We start from the raw sequence: 22,616 nt of genomic DNA, 5'->3' as shown, positions 1-22,616 counted from the left end.
TAGGAGAGGAGAGGAGAGGAGAGGAGAGGAGAGGGAGTAGGGTTAGATAGCCACCACCACATCCACTGAGGTGCTCACAGGGACACAGAACGGGGTTAGGTGATCCAGGAGATCTGTCTTTAAAACCTCGCCTGGCTAGTACTCACACAGTGACCTAAAGTATCAAATCTCCTGAAAGGCTAGTACTCACACAGTGACTTCAGACAATTGTTCCTTGGTAAGGTTGAGAGGGTGGTTGATAGTGGTGATGCCGTATACATCCAGGCTGGCATCTTTGGGCAGGTTGGCTCTGAGGATGGCGTTGTTGGCCACGTTCATGAAGGCCACCATGGCATGCCAGCCCTTGTTGTTGTACCACACCTTCAAAAATACAGAATGCACATTCTAGTGAATCTTCTTTTGCTGGTGTATGGTACAAAAGTTAGACAGTGGATTTGCAGTAGAGGGTTAAATTGTATACAGTGTAGACAAGTGCAATATATGCCTTGCCTTGACATTGTATTCACTCTCCATGTATCGGAGGAAGGTTCCTATGTCCTTCAGAGTTTGTTTGGAGTATTTACCCTGAAAAGAAGAGTACCATGATTGGTTACATGGACAGTTACAGGGCTGTTGAAGTGTGTAAAGATCCACACCAGAGACATCTTTAGTAATCGTACCCCAGTAACATTGAGCAGTCGTCCCAGCTGTGACGCTGCGTCCTGAATGGTCTTAGGGTCCACATCTAACACAGGAAGCTGTCCCCCGACAGAAATACCTCCATACCTGGATGACAGACAACAGACAACACATATACCTCCATATCTGAACACCAGGAGTAAGACAGCGTACTCAGTGAGAGCTGAAACTCCTTATACAATAACGGTACTATGCCCCTGGCCACCAGAGGGCGCTACAACATCACTTTTCGTTACATGACGGCCACAAGCAAAGGTAACACCCACCTAGCTCATTGCAAATATACTACGTTTCGAATTTGTAAAATATGGAAATAGTACCTTTGTTCATTCACCCAGTATTTGCTCTTCAAACTGAACAAGAAAGACATATGAATTCTACTATTAGAGCTGTGTATGTAGAACAGAAGAAAGTAGATGAAGGCTGAAATAGTTCCACAGTACCTGGCCTTGATGAGGGAGGGGTAAGTCTTCACCAGGTAATCAGAGATATTCCTGCCTGTTAGGTCCACCACAACATCACCTGTCGACTGGATCCTCTATAATACAACGCACACACACACACACACACACACACACACACACACACACACACACACACACACACACACACACACACACACACACACACACACACACACACACACACACACACACACACAAACAAACAGTGTATGTATAACTGTGTGCATTGGTGACTGACTGGGATTTAAACCGGGGACACCTGATTACCACAATATTGTATCAGCCCAGTTAAAGCCTATGCATATGTCTCCACTAACCTGTGGTGGTGTTATCCCCCCTGCTCCCTCAGGGCAGACAGGCAGCATGGTGAGTTTCCTAGGGGTACTACACTGGCAGCCTGGGGAAGGGTTAACTGCGGTCCACTCTGGTCCATCCAACATGTCTATCAGAGCAGGGTTCAGTAGCGGCATCTCCCACTCCGTTGTGATGTTATTACATGGGAAATCCCTATACCGGGAGCACGCATGCACACATGCACATTGTTACACTTGAAGTGCCTATCAGGATCAACATGATACGCAAAATCATTTTTCGGGCATATGCGACGACGCCTCCCTCCTCCCCTAATGTTTGTTACTTTTGGGCATACAGTAGCCGACATGATATCAGTAACTATGACATTCTTTAAGACGGTCTCAAACTCAGGCCTAGCGCACATCTGGCCAGCGAGTTGCTTTCTGGCCCCCAGACTGATATCTGACTCCTATTGGAATCGAGTCTTAAAGTGATGCTATACTTCGACACTTAGCAAACAGAGGATATCGTATGGTAAGTGAACTGTCCCTGGTCAACACTCACTCCAGAGGTTCATCCACCATGCAGCGAGTCCCAAAGCCAGGCTTGTTCAGCAGCACCTCTCCAAAGTACCTCATCTCAGGGTCCAGGATACGCTCGTTACTGGAAGATGGCACATCCAACAGTCAACAGCAGTCTTTATCAAACGTGATCAAAACCCGCATAATCATTCGCGACTTTTGCGTTCTACTCGTGTGTTGTGCCAGTGGAATTGCACTTCCTCAGACTGCTCTGAATTGGCTGGACGATTGATTTAACAAATGGTGCTAGACTCAGGGCAGGACCGAAGTCTCTATGCTCACCTGAAGAAGGTGAACTGTCGTCCATACATCCAGGGACTAAGGGTCAGGCTGGGGTACTCTCCAAACGGAGGTACGATCGTAGTGAACATCAGTGATACGAACACAAAACTGGCAGGCAAAACTATCTGAAGAAGCCAAACAAAAGGACACAGGGACGTTTCCATATTCAGATTATGCATCATGAAACTGGAACCATCAAGAAATGAGTAACATTATTGCACATTATTATAAATAGGGATTTATAGCCAATGCACATGATAGAGGGGACACAAAATGCACGGCGCAAACAGCCGTCTGTGGAGAATGGTACCTGAGCAAAGAAGTCCTTATGTGATCTTGTGGCGTGGTGAAACCGTTTGATGAGCAGCGCAAATAACTGTTTCAGGACCAGACAGACACCTTTGACCTGTCTAGAGCCCCGCCCCTCGCTGCCCTCCGAGCCCCCAGAATTCCCCTGCCTGTTGGCCTCAGTCTCCCTGTCTGCCTCTGTAACGTAGGGAGAGGTTGGGAGTTAAATGTTCCCTGTCTGCAGACAGAAAGTGATACTACACAGCTTAAATGGTCTTCTACAGTGAAAGCCATAAACACTCTGCATCATCTGCAAGCCTGCAGCGCCACCACTCAGCATAAGCCTGAATCTATGACAGCTTCCTGGAATGCCACTAGAGAACAGTATATGGGTCAATCATTGACGTTGATAGTCCTAGTTTAAAGGCCATGGCTTATAAAATATCTGTTCATTATAGCCATTGCAGCATTATAGCCATTGCAGCATTATAGCCATTGCAGTAGTTTCTAGCTTGTAGCTTGTAGCTTGTCACCTTCAGATTGGTCGACATAAAGTGCTACTTTGTTGTGTCCTACACTGGGTCGAGGTGTCTGCTGCCACAATCTCTGGTCTGGGGGGTAGATGATGGCAAATTCAACATAACTGTCACACACATAACATCACAGTACAGTACTGTACAGTCTTCACACAGAACATCACAGTACAGTAATGTACAGTCTTCACACAGAACATCACAGTACAGCGCTGTACAGTCTTCACACAGAACATCACAGTACAGTACTGTACAGTCTTCACACAGAACATCACAGTACAGTACTGTACAGTCTTCACACAGAACATCACAGTACAGTACTGTACAGTCTTCACACATAACATCACAGTACAGTACTGTACAGTCTTCACACAGAACATCACAGTACAGTACTGTACAGTCTTCACACAGAACATCACAGTACAGTACTGTACAGTCTTCACACAGTACTGTACAGTCTTCACACAGAACATCACAGTACAGTACAGTCTTCACACAGAACATCACAGTACAGTACTGTACAGTCTTCACACAGAACATCACAGTACAGTACTGTACAGTCTTCACACAGAACAGCACAGTACACAGTCACACAGAACATCACAGTACAGTACTGTACAGTCTTCACACAGAACATCACAGTACAGTACTGTACAGTCTTCACACAGAACATCACAGTACAGTACTGTACAGTCTTCACACAGAACATCACAGTACAGTAATCTACAGTCTTCACACAGAACATCACAGTACAGTACTGTACAGTCTTCACACAGAACATCACAGTACAGTACTGTACAGTCTTCACACAGAACATCACAGTACAGTACTGCACCGACCAACACAGTCACAGTTCAGTACTATCACAGTACAGTACTATACAGTCTTCACAGCACAGTACAGTACTAACCAACACAGAACATCACAGTCTTCACACAGAACAGCACAGTACAGCGCTGTACAGTCTTCACACAGAACATCACAGTACAGTAATGTACAGTCTTCACACAGAACAGCACAGTACAGCTCTGTACAGTCTTCACACAGAACATCACAGTACAGTACTGTACAGACCAACACACATAACATCACAGTACAGTACTGTACAGACCAACACACAGAACATCACAGTACAGTACTATACAGACCAACACACAGAACATCACAGTATAGTACTGCACAGACCAACACACAGAACATCACAGTACAGTACTGTACAGACCAACACACAGAACGTCACAGTACAGTACTATACAGACCAACACACAGAACATCACAGTACAGTACTATACAGACCAACACACAGAACAACACAGTACAGTACTATACAGTCTTCACACAGAACATCACAGTACAGTACTGCACCGACCAACACAGAACATCACAGTTCAGTACTATACAGACCAACACACAGAACAACACAGTACAGTACTATACAGTCTTCACACTGAACATCATAGTACAGTACTGCACCGACCAACACAGAACATCACAGTACAGTACTGCACCGACCAACACAGAACATCACAGTACAGTACTGCACCGACCAACACACAGAACAACACAGTACAGTACTATACAGTCTTCACACAGAACATCACAGTACAGTACTGCACCGACCAACACAGAACATCACAGTACAGTACTGCACCGACCAACACAGAACATCACAGTTCAGTACAATACAGACCAACACACAGAACAACACAGTACAGTACTATACAGTCTTCACACTGAACATCATAGTACAGTACTGCACCGACCAACACAGAATATCACAGTACAGTACTGCACCGACCAACACAGAACATCACAGTACAGTACTATACAGACCAACACACAGAACATCACAGTACAGTACTGCACCGACCAACACAGAACATCACAGTACAGTACTATACAGACCAACACACAGAACATCACAGACAATACACCATTTATAAAAGACATACAGTTCAGATCTTCTTCTTTTTAAATTACCTTGTGTAGTTTTGCCAGATTTGGCTTCACCGTCCGCTGTCACTTTCAGGAATATCTACAAGAGAAAAAGAAAGTGCAATGGTACATGGCCATCAAACATGGAAACATGCAGTGGACTGATGTATTGTGACTGAATATAGGCTCACCTCCTCCAGTGATGTGTCGGAGACCCCGAAGCTGCTGAGGCCGATGTCAGAGAGGGTTTCCTCCAGCTCTCTGAAGAGGGAGGCGTAGGCCCTGGGCTGGAAGCCCTGGTTGGGCAGCAGGTAGGTCAACTCCTGGCCGATAGCCTCGATCAAACGGGCCTCTGGGACATGGTGGTGGACCAGCCCTGTGATGCTTGACAAGTCACCTGGTAGGGAGAACACACACACACACACACACACACACACACACACACACACACACACACACACACACACACACACACACACACACACACACACACACACACACACACACACACACACACACACACACACACACACACAAACCGAGTCAACACTAGTGGTGGAACCAACACTGTGGTTCTGGCTATGTCACCTGTTACAAGTATGTTACAACACATACAGAACATACACAGATGCAACAGCTAGTGAGGAAAGTGGCCATGTGTAAAGGGGCTTTATGGTCCCGTATACTTTATGTCACCTCAATTCCTCAATGAAAACCTTACCGTCCATCTGTCTGCCCGGGGTTTTGGCTTGAGGTGACTCTTCTTTGTACGTGGTACAGGTGGAGCATTTACACGAACACTCATCAGTACAGTCACACTTCATCTAGGACAAAGAGAAAACGGCATCGATGACACGCACCTCTGTCTAGGCAATGAAAGCACTCACTCACCCTAACGCACACTTCCCTCTCTCACACAAACAACAACACACTTTAGAGGCTCTTTCCGAGATCGTATCCATCCCACCTTGGTCCTGGGTCCCTCGTATTTCATTCGTCGAACCAGGGTGAGGTAGAACCCGGCACCGAAGCAGTTCTTGAGGAAGAGCGGGGAGCCGCAGCAGTGAAGACGACCCTGAGAGATGATGGCCACACGGTCACTCAACAGGTCAGCCTCGTCCATGTGGTGAGTGGACAGAATCACTGTACGTCCTGGGGAGGTAGAGAGAGGATGAGAGAGGATGAGAGAGAGAGAGAGAGAGAGAGAGAGAGAGAGAGAGAGAGAGAGGGTTAGCATTATGAGATGGCATTTGATATTATACATTTCCGATGTTGGTAAATTCCAGTTAATCAGCTGTTTTTCCTGCTCCATCCAGCAGGAGTATTCGGTTGTAACACTCACTACCGAGTTCCAAACTGCCTCTGGAAGCAACGTCAGCACAATAACTGTTCGTCGGGAGCTTCATCAAATGGGTTTCCATGGCTGAGAAGCCACACACAAGCCTAAGATCACCATGCGCAATGCCAAGTGTCGACTGGAGTGGTGTAAAGCTCGTCGCCATTGGACTCTGGAGCAGTGGAAATGCGCTCTCTGGAGTGATCAATCACTCACCATCTGGCAGTCTAACGGATGAATCTGGGTTTGGTGGATGCCAGGAGAACGCTACCTGCACCGATGCATAGTGCCAACTGTAAAGTTTGGTGGAGGAGGAGTAATGGTCTGGGGCTGTTTTTCATAGTTTGGGCTAGGTTCCTTAGTTCCAAAGAAGGGAAATATTGATGCTACAGCATACAATGACATTCTACACAATTTTGTGCTTCCAACTTTGTGGCAACAGTTTGGGGAAGGTCCTTTCATCTTTCAGCATGACAATGCTCCTGTGTACAAAGCAAGGTCCATGCAGAAATGGTTTGTCGAGATCGGTGTGGAAGAACTTTACTGGCCTGCACAGAGCCCTGACCTCAATCCCATTGACCACCTTTGGGATGAATTGGAACACCGACTGCGAGCCATGCTTAATTGCCCAACATCAGTACCCGACCTCACTAATGCTCTTGTGGCTGAATGGAAGCAAGTCCCCACAGCAATGTTCCAACATCTAGTGAAGGCTGTTATAGCAGCAAAGCGAGGACCACATCATTTGGTAATGTAGTGTGTTCCAATTACTTTTCAATACAATTCAAAATAAGTATTCAGATAACCTTAATTTGAAAAAAACAAGTAGTTGAATATTATAATGGATTTGTAAATACACTTGGAAAGTATTTGAAAAAACTCAAATACACTGACTCAAATACACTCCTATGCATTAAACAGAGGAATTTAAAAGTAATATTTGAAATAAGTATTTGAAAATACTTTCAAATCTATTTGGTAGACAAAAAAAACTATCAAATACTTAAATAAAAGTTATTGTTTTGGGCTGTGTATTTAAAAATACTCAAACTCACAGAAAAATAAAGTATTTAAATAACAAATAATTAAATACACATGTAACTATAAAAATACACATGTAACTATAAACCAGGTCTGGTGTGTACCTGATCGGTACTTGAGTAGTAGGTCCCAGATAGATCGTCTGGAGTAGGGGTCCACCCCCGATGTGGGCTCGTCCAGAATCACCACCTTGGCACCGCCCACAAACGCCATAGCAACAGACAACTTCCTTTGCATGCCGCCTGAGAGGAGAAGATGAGGACATTAGGAGAGGACAACAATACTGGTATCTCATATCTTGATTATGACACTCTAAACACAAGTTAAAGATGAGAAGAAGTGTTTGTTTCATCATCGCTGGCAGTGAAACAGAACTAGCAATGATGAACTATATACTGTAACTGTGCCCGAGGCCCAACACAGTGTGTGTGTGTGTGTTTGTGTGTGTGAAACCTGAGAGGTTCTGTGCCTCCTCGTCTCTCTTGTGGGGCAGGCCCAGATCCTCCAGCATGTTCTCTACCTCCAGCTGAGCCTCAGACAGAGACCTCCCCTTCAGCAGGCTGTAGAACAGGATGTGTTCTTCTACGGTCATACTGAGAGAGACAGAGAGAGAGCAGAGAGACAGAGAGAGAGAGAGACAGACGGACAGACTGTAGTGAACAGCTGCACTCTGCTGAATGTGCTCCTTCGAGGGGAACACCCCAACAGAGTGGGAAGTTGGGATTTTATGAATCACTCAGCAACATTATTTTTGCATTACATTCTTCTTTCATTATGATCTTGTCCCAACATACCCATCAGACCAAATAGTCTTTATTAAATCTGTAGACACACAGAACAACATCTTAATCTCCATAGACAGAGATAAATTAGACCTGTTTAGGAAGTACCCCCACCTTACCTCCCCCTCCCCACCCACTAACGCAGGAAGAGAGGGGAGCGAGAGAAGAGACAGAGGCTAAGAGAGATGGACAGAGAGGATGAGGGAACGAGAAAGAAAATAAGTGTGCAGAGAGAGACATGGACATGGTGGAGAGAAAGACAATAGACAAATGCATCACCACATCTAATCACTCCTTGTGTCTATATGACTCGTTAACCCACTGAGGCAGCAGGCACTGTAAGAGGTCACCTACTGGTGAAAGAGGATGTTGTGTTGGGGACACATGCCCAGAGAGTGCCTGATGGTGTCCATGTCTGTCCGGATGTCCTTCCCATAGATGGAGGCTGTCCCAGAGGTGGGAGGGAACATCCCCGTCAGGATAGACCTGGTGGAGACCACACAGAGGGACAGAGGGTGTAGAGGACAGACAGAGTCACATGGCCAGATGTCACAGTCATAGTCACTACACCTACTGTCACAAAGCTGTCCCCCAACCAGTGGTTCTCAATCTATTTTGGTTGATCACATTCTGCCCAAAGAACCTGCTCATAGGTCAGGTATCCCAGGGGATAGAAGGTACCACAGGTTGAGAAACACAGCCCTGAACTGATTCAGATGGTCAAAATGTGAATCATTTGACTGTGGGTGACATACAAGGTGGTGGTCTTCCCAGCTCCATTATGCCCCAGGAAAGCAGTGATCTGGCTCTCATAGAAGGTGATGCTCAGTCCGTCTACCGCAGGTTTTTGTCCCCTACCAAACACCTTGACCAGGTTCTGAACACACACACCCTCCACCAGTCCTGCTGGTTCCCCCTCAAAGTAGGCATGGCTGGGCTGACCTGGGGGGAGAGGTGAGAGGTTGGAGGTCAGATGTTAAAGGTCATTGGGATAGGAGTTGTGAGGTCAACATCTGATACGATTAATAGATAGAATCCAATATAATCAATACAATCAGATAGATGTGAACAACAAGCTTACCTTGTCAGGGTATTATAGTGTGTCATTCATATTATACAACATCTACACTGTAGTGTGCACTGATTAGGCTGGAATGGGTGTACTGTTACACAGTTGTTACAGGGTTATGAAATACTGTTGTTTGTCTGTGCTGATAGTGAATAATAACTGTAACAAAGCTGTTTATGTTATTTTTGCCTCACAAAAATAGCAACTTCACATGACCTTCCACCACATTGCATCATGACCTGAAAGACGTTATTTTATCTAGTCACTGTTCATATCCCTAATCTGACAAATCGTTGCTGATACACCATTGAATGAGATGTCTTAAGAAAAACAATGGCGAACAGTGAAGGTGAAATCAGGGGAAAGGAATGCTGCCACTTTGACTGTGTGAAAGGGAGCGAACCAAACGGGAGCTGAATCACATATTAACTAACTCTGACTGAGGGAAATGTACCAATGTGTCAGTCTGTATTGACACCCGACCTGGAGAGCAAACACACTCAAGGACAGCGGGTTCCCACACACTGCCTGCCGCTAAGCATTATGGGCCGGGCAAGCAGGCCACAGAGAGAGAGAGAGAGGGAGAGAGCTCTATTGTTTCAAACCTCATCAGCGATTCATCAGAGATGCTGGACTGAGACAAAGACTCCATGGTCTTGATACTTACATATTTAAAAAAAAATCCACTTAGTTATTCTCTTTAGAAGACAAGTGGATTTATTTGAATGTGTTTTTACCCTCTTTTTCTCCATTTTGTTTTTCCTCCTGGTTCTTCTTGTTCTCCTCCTCCTCCTCCTCCTCCTCTGTTTTCCCCTTCCCCAGCCTCTCTCGTTTGTCCTGGTGTTTGCAGGATGGCAGCTCCTCATCTGGTGCCTTAGTCTTCTGCTCGTCACCTGGTTCGTGATTGGTCTTCTGCTTCTCCTCAGCCTGATTTACCAGGTTGTCAAACCTGGGTTTCTCCAACTCTTTTGGCTTTGGGGGTTTGGAGTTGAGCCAATAGGAGGGCAGGATGGGGAAATAAAATGGCCGACCAATTCCATACTGCCCTATAGGAGAACAGAAATAAACACGGAGGCGGTGCTGGTTTTAGAATCCAATCATCAAATAAGACCAATAGTTATGAACATCAACTCGAAAAGTACAAAAGTAACCAACTGGTGCTGAGTTTCAACATTACTCCTTCTATGACGTTCATTATGAGTTTTTGTAACTGATTTAGGCATACTTACTATATGCATTTCTGCCATGAGTCATAGCATTATAGCCTGGTCCCAGATCTGTTCGTGCTATCATGTCGACTCCAAACATGGCCTGACGAGGAGTGGCATGATGGCACAAACTAGTACCTAGGCTATTAGCATGGTGGTTACCTGGGAAGACGTTGTCGAGGTACCAGGCAAGGACGGCGTAGAGTACAGTATCCAGGGCCATCATAGAGATGGAGGTGAGGAAGGAGTACTCATCCCCCTCCAGAGGGCTGGTCTGGATGTTGTCCCACTGCAGACCCAGACCCTGCTCCTCATAACGGGACAAGTACTCTGTCCCAAAGCCAAACGCCACCTGGGACATCAGGCTCTGAGAGGACAGAGATGGAGAGACAGGCCACGGAAGGAACATCAACTGATGTTAGCTGTTGAGATGGTTATCTAAACTGACTGTATGAAATGTTAGTCTTTTTAAAGGTGTAAGACAGCAAAAACATGTCTGGGGTCAGGAGTCAGAAGCCACAGTATGTACCAATGTCCATGCTAACATACTGTATCACTTAGAACGAATGCCAATACATTTGTTCATGCTAAGTGATATGCTAGTGTGGATATTGAAACACAGCTAGAAGAGTAAAGAATGAAGATAGGTACATGTGTCCCAGGGGGGACTAATATGGAGGTTACACACCGCCATGATCTTGTCGTCCTTGGTGATGCGGTCCTGCCATGCAAAGCAGAGGATGTGGGGCAGGTAGAGGGTGAAGTAGATGATACCGCTGCAGGCTGCAGCCAGGTTGGCCTTGTTAAAGAAGACACTGAGTAGGAAACACTGCATGATGGTGGCCGTGGTGAAGGTTAGCAGAAACAGGAACAGGATCAGAGGGTTGCTGTAGTTCAACACCTTACCACCCTGGAAGACAGAATAAAGAATGTAATTGGTTTGAATTGAGTCCCTATTTGCGTCATGCACAAAGGAGAAGTTACACATTGAATTCACATATAATTGATTGTTACAAAATTTGGGGGACAAAAGTAAAAAGTTCTAGCTTGTTTCCCAAATCTTCCACTAGAGGTCACAACAGTACATTCAAAACAGCAGCCTTCTGAGAGGCTCTGATCTATGACATAAATTAACATTGACCAACTAGCCATTTTGGTTATTTACAACTTGAAGCCAATTAGGACTGACCATAATGATCACAGTGAGTAGGGAAGTGCTGGCAGCCATCATGAGGAAGCTGTCTATGAACCATGTGACCCACAGAACCCCATTGGTGACCCCCATGGTCTTCAGGGTCTCTTTGAGCCTGAGCTCCTTCTCCAAGACGATGCTCTTCACGGTCATAGACACTGAGTAGACCCATGCCAGCACCATGAAGATGGGGAAGCAACGGTTCAATGTCAGCATGAAGCTAGAGGAGGAGAGGTGGTACGAGAAAAGAAAGGGAAAGAGGAAAGGTGGAAAAGAGAGAGAGAAGACGAAAAATAGGAAAGGGGGGGAGATAGAGAAGATATAAAAATGATGGGGGTAATCGATGAGAAATGTCCATCAAAAAATGCCATTTCTAAATGCAACAATAACATTTATCATTGACAAGCAGGCCTTGGGTTGGCATTCGTGTCTTAAGGTGTGCCACTCACAGGTCGTCCACGTAGCATGGGTACGGCATCTGTTGTAGGTAGACACCGAGGGGCCAGTCCTTGCCTGTCTGGGTCCTGATGATGCCATGCTCTATCATGTCCTGCAGATAGGCAAACCCCCCCCACACGTAACGGAGATCATCCACGGGGTCGGCCCTAGGACCAGGGTCCCAGTATCTGTAGCCAGAGGGAGAGACATAAGGAAGAGAGGGGTATATCTAAGGGCTTGATCTGCATTTAAGCATTTGGAAATGGATTTGTTTTTAAATGGATATGTTTGTCACTAAGTTACCTAACAAAGACAAATTCCACACTGGGCACCATACCTGAAAATCCCATTAATCCCATTTCAAGGAAGAGTTGCTTATGTTGCAAAACAGTTCATACAAGCATCATGATCTTGAAAGTAACCCTGATGAGTACGTAAGGTAAGGTCAAATCCACTCATTCATTACCTGTCCTTGATCTTATTGGTGCGCTCCACTGAGTCGATGTCCATGCGGATCTTGAACCGGACGTGGGGTGGAACCTTGGTGGTCCAGGGGTAGGTGTCCATGAAGACCAGGCCAGCCCAGAACTTACTCTCCCCCATCAGACTCAGAGCTCTGTGGGTCATCTGCTCCTCATCGTTCAGCCCAGAGAATTTATCCAGGATCAGACACTGTGGAAAGAAATTCAACGATTATGTACAGTGCATTTGGAAAGTATTCAGACCGTTACATTTTTCCACATTTTGTTACGTTACAGCCTTATTCTAAAATTGATTAAAAAAATTATATTTATCTTCAATCTACACACAATACCCCATAATGACAAAGTGAAAACAGGTTTGTACAATTTTTGCAAAGGTATTTTAAAAAGAATACAGAAATACCTTATTTACGTAAGTATTCAGACCCTTTGCTATGACACTCAAAATATAGCTCAGGTACATCATGTTTCCATTGATCATTCTTGAGATGTTTCTACAACTTGATTGGAGTCCACCTGTGGTAAATTCAATTGATTGGACATGATTTGGAAAGACATACCTGTCTATATAAGGTCCCACAGTTGACAGCGCATGTCAGAGCAAAAACCAAGCAATGAGGTCGAAGGAATTGTCCGTAGAGCTTCGAGACTGCATTGTATCGAGGCACAGATCTGGGGAAAGCAACCAAAACAATTCTGCTGCATTGAAGGTACCCAAGAACACAGTGACATCCATCATTCTTCAATGAAAGAAGTTTAGAACCACCAAGACTCTTCCTAGAGCTGGCCGCCCGGCCCAACTGAGCAATCGAGGGAGAGGGACCTTGGTCAGGGAGAGACCAAGAACCCGATGGTCAGTCTGACAGAGCTCCAGAGTTTCTCTGTGGCGATGGGAGAACCTTCCAGAACGACAAACATCTCTACAGCACTCCACCAATCAGGCCTTTATGGTAGAGTGGCCAGACTGAAGCCACTTCAGGCACATGACAGCACACTTGTAGTTTGTCAAAACACACAAAATAAACAAGATTCTCTGGTCTGATGAAACCAAGATTGAACTCTTTGGCCTGAATGCCAAGACTTACGTCTGGAGGAAACCTGGAACCATCCCTACGGTGAAGATTAGTGGTGGCAGCATCATGTTGTGGGGATGTTTTTCAGCGGCAGGGACTGGGAGATTAGTCAGGATCGAGCGAAAGATGAACGGGGCAGTACAGAGAGATCCTTGATGAAAACCTGCTCCAGAGCGTTCAGGACCTTAGACTGGGACAAAGGTTCACCTTCCAACAGGACAACCACCCTAAGCACACAACCAAGATAATGCAGGAGTGGCTTCGAGACAAGTCTCTGAATGTCCTTGAGTGGCCCAGCCAGAGCCCGTTCTTGAACCCGATCTAACATCTCTGGAGAGACCTGAAAATAGCTGTGCAGCAACGCTCCCCATCCAACCTGACAGAGCTTGAGAGGATCTGCAGAGAAGAATGGGAGAAGCTCCCCAAATATGGGTGTGCCAAGCATGTAGCTTCATACCCAATGAGACTCGAGGCTGTAATCGCTGTCAAAGGTGCTTCAACAAAGTACTGAGTAAAGGGTCTGAATACTTATGTAAATGTAATATTTCAGTTTTTATTTATTTATTTTTGCGAGAAAAAAAAACTGTTTTTGCTTCGTCGTTATGGGGTATTGTGTGTAGATTGATGAGGGAAAAAACAATTTAATCCATTTTAGAATAAGGCTGTAACATGACAAAAATGTGTCAAAAGTGAAGGGGTCTGAATACTTTCCGAAGGCACCGTACCTTGACTGCCATGTATTCACATAAACTTGAATTTGGAAGGGGGAACCATAACATTTGTGGGACATTTGGTTTCTATATGACGAAGAATAACACACACACACACACACACACACACACACACACACACACACACACACACACACACACACACACACACACACACACCCCATCAGGTCCTAATTGGGGCCACCAGTTTTTGTGGACTGTGGACTTGGACATGGGTTCCCATCCAGGGGGCTAGGGAGGGGGGGGGGGGTAAGGGGCCACTAAGGGCCAGTGTTGGCTAGGGGCCCGAGTTCAGATCCACTCTCATCTACTCTGACACCTCACCACCAGGCCTCCTATTGCAGCTTCTCCTCATCTGATTGAGCCATTTAACAAAACACTACCTATTACCACCGTGGAGGTCCTGCATGGGCCCTGGGGGAAGAACTGAGACAAACAGAACCACCAAGACACACACATGCAGAGGAATGCACGCAAACACACACAAACATGCACACATAGACGCGCACACACACACTCATTAAGACTGCATAACAAATCATACACACACACTCATTAGTTTGCATCAACCCTCCCTAATTGCCTCCAATGACAAAACTGTTGCTACACTCTTCAATCAGACTATGCCATTGCTGTGCTGTACACAAGCCCATCGGATTCCGTAGACTGCGTTCATTGTGGCGGAGCTGAAAGAGGGTGGTAAGACTGACAGCTGTAGCGAATTGGGCTAAATCGGGCCGGTCTACTCTGTCACACTGAAGTGCTGTAAGCCTCACGGAAGATAAAGACAGAGGGGCCATGCGATCCACACAGTGAGGACCAGGGTGCCATTTTACCCCATTCTGCCACCCCTGGGGCAAGAGGCCTTACCTGCTTACGCTGATTAGTATCGAGGGGGCGAGGGGCTAGTTGAACTGTTCCCAAAGTGCTTTGAGGGGCCGAGGGGTGAGTTACACAGTTTGGCCTACTCAGATGGAGTGTCCTCGGAGAGACAGTGAAGGGAGAAAGGCCCGGGTGGGTTTTCTACCCTCCACTAGATTAGTAGGGTACAAAAGAGACTGACAGCTTTGCTTGTTGTTCTCCCTCTCCCCCTCCTGAGCAGATTTACATGTCTTTAGTAAGGGGCAAATTAGAAGGCCATTGAAAGGCCATACAGCGATCGTATGCTTATATCACATAGAGTGTGTATTGAGTGGGTGTTGTTGTCTGGAACTGATTCATGTTTATAGAAAGCAACAAGCGACAGGTCTGAGAACTGTGCTCAATATTTTCTTGTGGAGAAAACCTGCGAATTTGGACGTTTGGCATTTTGTATTGAGAAAGACAATGCAGATTCTGGTGAAAAGCTATAAAAAAAGTATCAAACCCATGAATCAAAAGACCAAGGGTTATCTTTCCGAAAATATAGTCTCGTGGTCGTCAATCCCCACCATTGTGAATAAAATGTATCATAGCTTGCAGCCCAGCCCAGCCCACTAGTCCTGTCCCAGTCCTGACCAGCTCACCTCTCCATACTGGTTCATCATACGGATGACTTGGTCTGTGAAGTTGAAGACATTCCTCCAATCAAAGTTGGCCATGTCATAGTCCCTGTCTTCTATTGGCCCGTTGTACAGGAAGTTGAGGATGTGTTTTGAGGAGAACTCTGTGTCCTGTAGACTCCTGTCAATGTAGTCCCTCACCGTGGGATTCCGTATGGTATCCTGTGTGGGGGTGGGAGAGAATCACCATACTTTAATGAAGACAGCTTCTCCATCTTAGCAGGGGAGCTCAAACATTTCCAGGCCCAGGGACAAGTACTTGTCTGTGGTGACCTAAACTCCAGAACTGGACAACAACCTGACACCTTCAGCACACGGGGGGGGCACCTACTGTACCTTCATACCCCTTGACTTGTTCCACATTTTGTTGTGTTATAGCCTGAATTCAAAATGTATTTAATACAATATATAATCTCCCCCATCTACACACAATACCCCATAATGACAAAGTGAAAGCATGTTTTTTTTTTCAACAGAAATATCTCATTCACATAAGTATTCATACCCCTGTGTCAATACATGTTAGAATCATCTTTGGCATTCCACACCTATATTGTACAATATTATTATTTCAAAATTCTTCAAGCTCTGTCAAGCTGGTTGTTGATCATTGCTAGATAGCCATTTCAAGTCTTTCCTTCGATTTTCAAGCCGATTTAAGTCAAAACTGTAACTAGGCCACTCAGCAACATTCAATGTCGTCTTGGTAAGTAACTCCAGTGTGATTTGGCCTTTTGTTTTAGATTATTATTCTGCTGAAAGGTGAATTAATCTCCCAGTGTCTGGTGGAAAGAAGACTGAAACAGTTTTTTGCCCGTGCTTAGCTCTATTCTGTTACTTTTATCATAAAAAAAACTCCCTAATCCTTACCGATGAAAAGCATACCCATAACATGATGCAGCCACCACCATGCTTGAAAATATGAAAATGTGGTACTCAGGGATTTGATGTTTTGGATTTACCCCAAACATAAGGCTTTGTATTTTGTACAGGCTTCCTTCTTTTCACTTTGTCATTTATGTTAGTATTGTAAAGTAACTACAATCCACCCTCAGTGTTCTCCTGTCACAGCCATTAAACTCTGTAACTGTTTTAAAGTCATTGACCATTGACCTCATGGTGAAATCCCTGTGCAGTTTGCTTCCTCTCTGGTAGCTGAGTTAAGAAGGACGCTTCTATATTTGTATTGACTGTGTGTATTAATACACCATCTAAAGTGTAATGAATAACTTCACCATGCTTTTTTGTACCCATCTACTTTACCAATAGGTGCCTTTCTTTGCGAGGCATTGGATAACCTACCTGGTCTTTGTGGTTGAATCTGTGTTTGAAATTCACTGTTCGACTGAGGGACCTTACACATAATTCCACTTTGAAATGATGGGCATTGTGTGTAGGCCGGTGAAATAAAATCTCACTTTAAGCCATTTTAAATTCAGGCTTTAACACATCAAAATGTAGAAAAAGTCAAGGGGTATGAATACTTTCTGAAGGCACTGTTCCTGAAGGTGTGTCCCCCTAGACACAACTACCACAAAGCAACCAACAAAAAACGGGTCACAACTCTTGCAGCTCTGTCGCACGCTGGGTCTGTACATAGTCAAATTGTAGGCTTCCAGGGGACTCCTACGGTAGGTACACCTACAGCTCATTCCTTGGCAGTAGTACTGTAGACTACTGTTCAGAGTCTCTCAGAACATCCACCATCAGCCAATTACCACCCTTATCAGACCACAGCAAAATCACAATCTACTTGAACAGAGCAATACTCAACCACGAGGCATCAAAGCTGAACAAACGGCATGTTATAGAAACGCTATAGCTGGAAGAAGGGTAGTGTAGAAACCTACCCCCAAAAATATTGGTCAACAACAAATTCAATCCATCCTAGACAACTTCCAGGACAAAATGTTTCCCTGTAATAGTGACGGTGTAAACCTAGCAGTAGGAAGCCTGAATATAATATTTGACCTATCAGCTAACATATCAAATTCTAGCAGAAAACCTGGTTTGATGAAGAATGTAAAAACTTAAGAAAGACATTGAGAAACCAACCAAAAACACAGAGAGCCAGAAAACCTGACTCTACAGAAATACACTAAGAAAAAAGTAGAAACAGCATGTCAAAAAACAGCTCAATGTATTTTAAGAATCCATAGAATCCAATCCCATCTGGGAAAATTGGAACACGCTAAACAAACAACAACACGAAGAGCTATCTATACAAAATGGAGATGTATGGATAAACCACTTCTCTAACCTTTTTTCGGCCATATATAACAAAGATCCATGAGCAAAAACATATACATGATCATTTACAAATCTTAGAATCAACTATTAAAGACTACCAGAACCCACTGAACTCTACAATGACATTGGATGAGCTCCAGGACAAAATGCAAACCCCCCAAACCAAGAAGGCCTGTGGTGTTGATGGAATACGAAACGAAATGATAAAATATACAGACCACAAACTCTTGAACATTATCATCAGCTCTGGCCATCTTCCCAGTGGTATAAAGTACAGAAGTAAAAAAAATACTTTAAAGTACTACTTAAGTAGTACTAGTGGACAAACTACCCAATTGTCATACTTGAGAAAAAGTATAGATAACTTCATAGAAAATCACTCAAGTAAAAGTTAGTCACCCAGTAAAATTATACTTGAGTAAAAGTCTAAAAGTATTTGGTTTTAAATTGACTTAAGTATCAATAGTAAATGTAATTGCTAAAATAAGTAAATGTACAAGTATAAATCATTTAAAATTCCTTACAATAGGCAAACCAGACGGCACCATTTTATTTTCTTATTTTCTTATGGATTGCCAGGGGTACACTCCAACACTGACATCGTTTACAAACTAAGCATGTGTTTAGTGAGTCTGCCAGATCAGAGGCAGTAAGGATGACCAAGGATGTTATCTTGATAAGTGTGTGAATTAGACCATTTTCCTGTCCTGCTAAGTATTTAAAATGTACATTCTTTAGGAATGTAGTGAAATAAAAGTAAAAGTTGTAAAAAATATAAATAGCAAAGTAAAGTACAGATACCCCCAAAAAAAAGACTTAAGTAATACTTTCAAGTATTTTTACTTAAGTACTTTATACCACTGATCTTCCCCAAAATTTGGAACCAAGGTCTGATCACTCCAGTCCACAAAAGTGTAGACAAAAGTGAAACAATGTCATGAGAAAATGTCATAATGGCTTCTTATCAAAATATTGTACAACAGACCACATATACACCCCCTGCACACCTTAATTAGTGTGGAACAAGTCAAGGGGTCTGAATACATTCCGAGGGCACTATATCAATGAATTGGCGAGGCAACTAGAACAGTCTGCAGTACCCGGCCTCACCCTACTAGACTGAAGTCAAATGTCTACTGTTTGCAGATGATCCATTTACATTGACCCCCCCCCATTTGTTTTGTACACTGCTGCTACTCGCTGTTTATTATTTATGCATAGTCACTTCACCCCAACCTACGTGTACAAATTACCTCAACTAACCTGCAACCCAGCACACTGACTCTGTTCCGGTATCCCCTGTATATAGCATCTTTATTGTTATTTACTGTTGTCATGATGTTGGCCTGGGGGGTGGGTTTATGACAGTCATAAATACCTCTTCCCCCCCTTTTTCCTCTCTCTACCCTACTGATGTTACATTTGCAAACCCCTTGGCTAACATAGAGATTCTGGGAACATCAGAAGGTGGGGGGAAATGAACTATATTCTGGTAATCCGACCAATTGAACATATGCGGTGGTACTTAATGAATATGATGTCAGTTCGGTTGTCATCTGAGACATTATCATCAATGATAAGATGACATAAACTCTACAGTGGAAAATCTGCACATCAGTTATCGGATTCACATGGAATTGTTGTTCAATTTAAATGTTTGAATATGAAATTATTCGTGATGGGATGAAATGTGATTTTAGCTTCTAAAATGTGAGATTTGGGTTTTCATAAGATAGGGCTCTGCTCAATCAGTGGCCTGCCCCTGTGAAGGGACATGGGCTATAAAAACTTTTCAAACACAGCCTCCTCTCCCTTCCTATAGTAGCCCTTGACGACAATAAAACCTGCTGTTCCGAGGATGTGAGGAAGATGGTCCGAAGTCAGAATGGTTCAGATAATAACTACAGAACGAAGCCAACATCACCGTGAGCTTTGGTTGCGAATGGTATGAACTTTGAACTCTTATTCACTACGGAAGTGATACCTCCTAGCCGTTGAGTTAGCAACAGCCGCTGCAAACGAGGGTTAGGAAGGAACAGACAGAGTATCCCATCTATCACATAACGACGTTACTACAACGTATTCAATTGACAACCAGAGACATTCTTCAAAGAACTCGGTTGGGCAACACCGCCTTCCATCTACCACCAACCTACCAAAGCACAGCTCAGAGTAAATTTTTATTGCATTTTCCTTTTCCAAATGGGCGGTAATTTAGAATGCATAAGATACTGTATTTACGATAGCACAGCTTTGCCCTTTGTTCCTCAGTCTTCCCGCTCTTTCACTCAAACCCAGACCCTTTTCTTTTGTGTAACAAGCTGTCATATCTGTTCCGCCCGCTAGGGACATTTTCCTTTATGACGTAATTTGTAATCAAGTTATGATTTAATTATGTGTATGTGTAATTCTGTGTGATTAGTTAGGTATTTAGTAAATAAATAATTAAACCCAATTTTATATTGCTGGTTCAACTTGTTAGCCAGGGTTTGTGCAGATAACCAAGAATTTACAACTTTCAGATGAGACTGAATTAAGATGACGATTAATATTGACTGCTATTGATATAAAATATTACTAGGTCTTTAAGAGTTTATTCGGAAGATAACAGCTCTATAAATATTATTTTGTGGTGCCCGACTCTATAGTTAATTACATTTACATGATTAGCTCAATCAGGTAATATTAATTACGGAGAAATGATTTTATAGAATAGGATGTCATATCACTTAATCCGGCATAGCCAAAGACACAACACTGTGTTACTTCTTATCATTTTTTACTTTAGTTTATTTGGTAAATATTTTCTTAACTCTTCTTGAACTGCACTGTTGGTAAGTAAGCATTTCACGGTAAGGTCGACACTTGTTGTATTCGGCACATGTGACAAATAAAGTTTGATTAGATTTTTGATTTGATCTGCTGTTTCTATCCCCAATCAAGGAGGGCCGACAGCAGCACCGAGATCTTCTGCACAGATTCTGTCAGACTGGGGGGTGGAATAATGGTGTTCCAAAAAACAGGACAACAAACACAAATTCTATCTAGACACCGTTTGCTCTAGAGCACACAAATAATTATACCTACTCTGGCCTAAACATCAACACCACAGGTAACTTCCACAAGGCTGTGAACGATGTACGAGACAAGGCAAGAAGGGCTTTCTATGCCATGAAAAGGAACATAAAACTCAATATCCCAATTTTTTATTTCAATCAGTTATAGAACCCATGGTTGTGCAGTCTGGGGTCCACTCATCAACCAAAAATGTACACATAGCGACAGATACCCAGTTTAGACTCTGCATGCAGAATTCTGCAAAAAATATCTTTCATGTACAACGGAAAACCCCAAACAATGCATAAAGAGCAGAATTAGGACTACACCTGCTAATTATAAAAATCCAGAAAATAGCTGTTCAATTCTAAAACCAGAAATCTGGCCCTAAACAGAGAATACATCGTAACATAATACCTGACCACTGTGACAGACCCAAAATTGCTATTGAAAGAGCCGCCATAGTCAGCCCACTGCCCACAAAATGAGGTGGAAACTGAGCTGCACTTCCTCCTGCCAACGGTAAGACCTTATTAGACACATATTATACACAGATCACACAGACCCACAAAGAATTTGGAAACAAATTAAACATTGATAAACTCCCATATCTATTAGGCATAATACAGTGCGATCCCAGAATAAATATTTGAGTGCAATGTTTGTTGTTGACGTTACGTTGTTTTTTGTTCGTTCACATTGTTCAATTCACTTGTTTTGGCAATGTAAGACTATGTTTCCCATGAGAGAGAGAGTGAGTGAGTGAGTGAGTGAGTGAGTGAGTGAGTGAGTGAGTGAGTGAGTGAGTGAGTGAGTGAGTGAGTGAGTGAGTGAGTGAGTGAGTGAGTGAGTGAGAGAGGGAGAGAGAGAGAGCGAGAGAAAGAAAAAAGAAAAAAAGAGAAAGAGAGAGAGAAATAGAGAGAGAGAGACAGAGAAGATAGGGGAGATAAGAGCTATTGAGTGGAATAACAACATGAAGTTACACAGGAACGCCAGCTCTCTCTGCCTTGGGACAGCATGAGACTAGAACCCTCATGAGAAAGGTATGGGGGAGGAAATGATTTAGGACTAAACAGACATATATCATAGTTTATACAGGGCTAATTGGTAAATATATACAACTTAGTTTGCCACAGGTGACATTATTTAAACATCTTATAGAGGCCGAACTCTGACAAAACCATAGCAGGAGTGGAGGGACGTTAAAGTTATGTCATTTCACACCAAAACTGGGTCAATGGATTATTTTGAGATAACAATGATAGTTAGTTTGAATTGACCATGTTGGTGTTTATAGAGTGTGTTTATAGAGTGTATGGGACTGTAGACTCAGTTAGTTTGAATGTACCATGTTGGTGTTT

General features: G+C 43.7%; 1 protein-coding gene across 6 annotated transcripts in view; it reads right to left on the bottom strand.

The window, feature by feature from the left end:
- The window catches only part of LOC118361162 (retinal-specific phospholipid-transporting ATPase ABCA4-like), a 53,310-nt gene that overhangs the window by 13,337 nt on the left and 17,357 nt on the right, over positions 1 to 22,616 (bottom strand). For 4 of the 6 annotated variants that reach the window (XM_052483345.1, XM_052483348.1, XM_052483349.1 and 1 more), the window contains exons 12-36: positions 15,913 to 16,110; positions 12,588 to 12,793; positions 12,133 to 12,309; positions 11,681 to 11,903; positions 11,180 to 11,401; positions 10,654 to 10,858; positions 10,021 to 10,329; positions 8,970 to 9,156; positions 8,569 to 8,700; positions 7,886 to 8,025; positions 7,537 to 7,674; positions 6,023 to 6,207; positions 5,777 to 5,879; positions 5,247 to 5,452; positions 5,101 to 5,155; positions 3,121 to 3,198; positions 2,610 to 2,785; positions 2,300 to 2,424; positions 2,001 to 2,099; positions 1,460 to 1,649; positions 1,122 to 1,216; positions 999 to 1,031; positions 660 to 765; positions 490 to 564; positions 191 to 360 (exon numbers count right to left, since the gene is read on the bottom strand). In XM_052483345.1, the coding sequence (XP_052339305.1) occupies positions 191 to 360; positions 490 to 564; positions 660 to 765; positions 999 to 1,031; positions 1,122 to 1,216; positions 1,460 to 1,649; positions 2,001 to 2,099; positions 2,300 to 2,424; positions 2,610 to 2,785; positions 3,121 to 3,198; positions 5,101 to 5,155; positions 5,247 to 5,452; positions 5,777 to 5,879; positions 6,023 to 6,207; positions 7,537 to 7,674; positions 7,886 to 8,025; positions 8,569 to 8,700; positions 8,970 to 9,156; positions 10,021 to 10,329; positions 10,654 to 10,858; positions 11,180 to 11,401; positions 11,681 to 11,903; positions 12,133 to 12,309; positions 12,588 to 12,793; positions 15,913 to 16,110 (3,833 nt within the window). Of the gene's footprint in view, positions 1 to 190; positions 361 to 489; positions 565 to 659; positions 766 to 998; positions 1,032 to 1,121; positions 1,217 to 1,459; positions 1,650 to 2,000; positions 2,100 to 2,299; positions 2,425 to 2,609; positions 2,786 to 3,120; positions 3,199 to 5,100; positions 5,156 to 5,246; positions 5,453 to 5,776; positions 5,880 to 6,022; positions 6,208 to 7,536; positions 7,675 to 7,885; positions 8,026 to 8,568; positions 8,701 to 8,969; positions 9,157 to 10,020; positions 10,330 to 10,653; positions 10,859 to 11,179; positions 11,402 to 11,680; positions 11,904 to 12,132; positions 12,310 to 12,587; positions 12,794 to 13,163; positions 13,276 to 13,688; positions 13,826 to 15,912; positions 16,111 to 22,616 lie in introns of those variants that run through there. The other 2 variants (XM_052483351.1, XM_052483350.1) reach the window with 2 other exon arrangements.

This window comes from Oncorhynchus keta, chromosome 28 (genome assembly GCF_023373465.1).
Source record: "Oncorhynchus keta strain PuntledgeMale-10-30-2019 chromosome 28, Oket_V2, whole genome shotgun sequence".
In the NCBI taxonomy this organism is placed as follows: Eukaryota; Metazoa; Chordata; class Actinopteri; order Salmoniformes; family Salmonidae; genus Oncorhynchus; species Oncorhynchus keta.
This window is presented reverse-complemented; position numbering and strand designations above follow the sequence as displayed.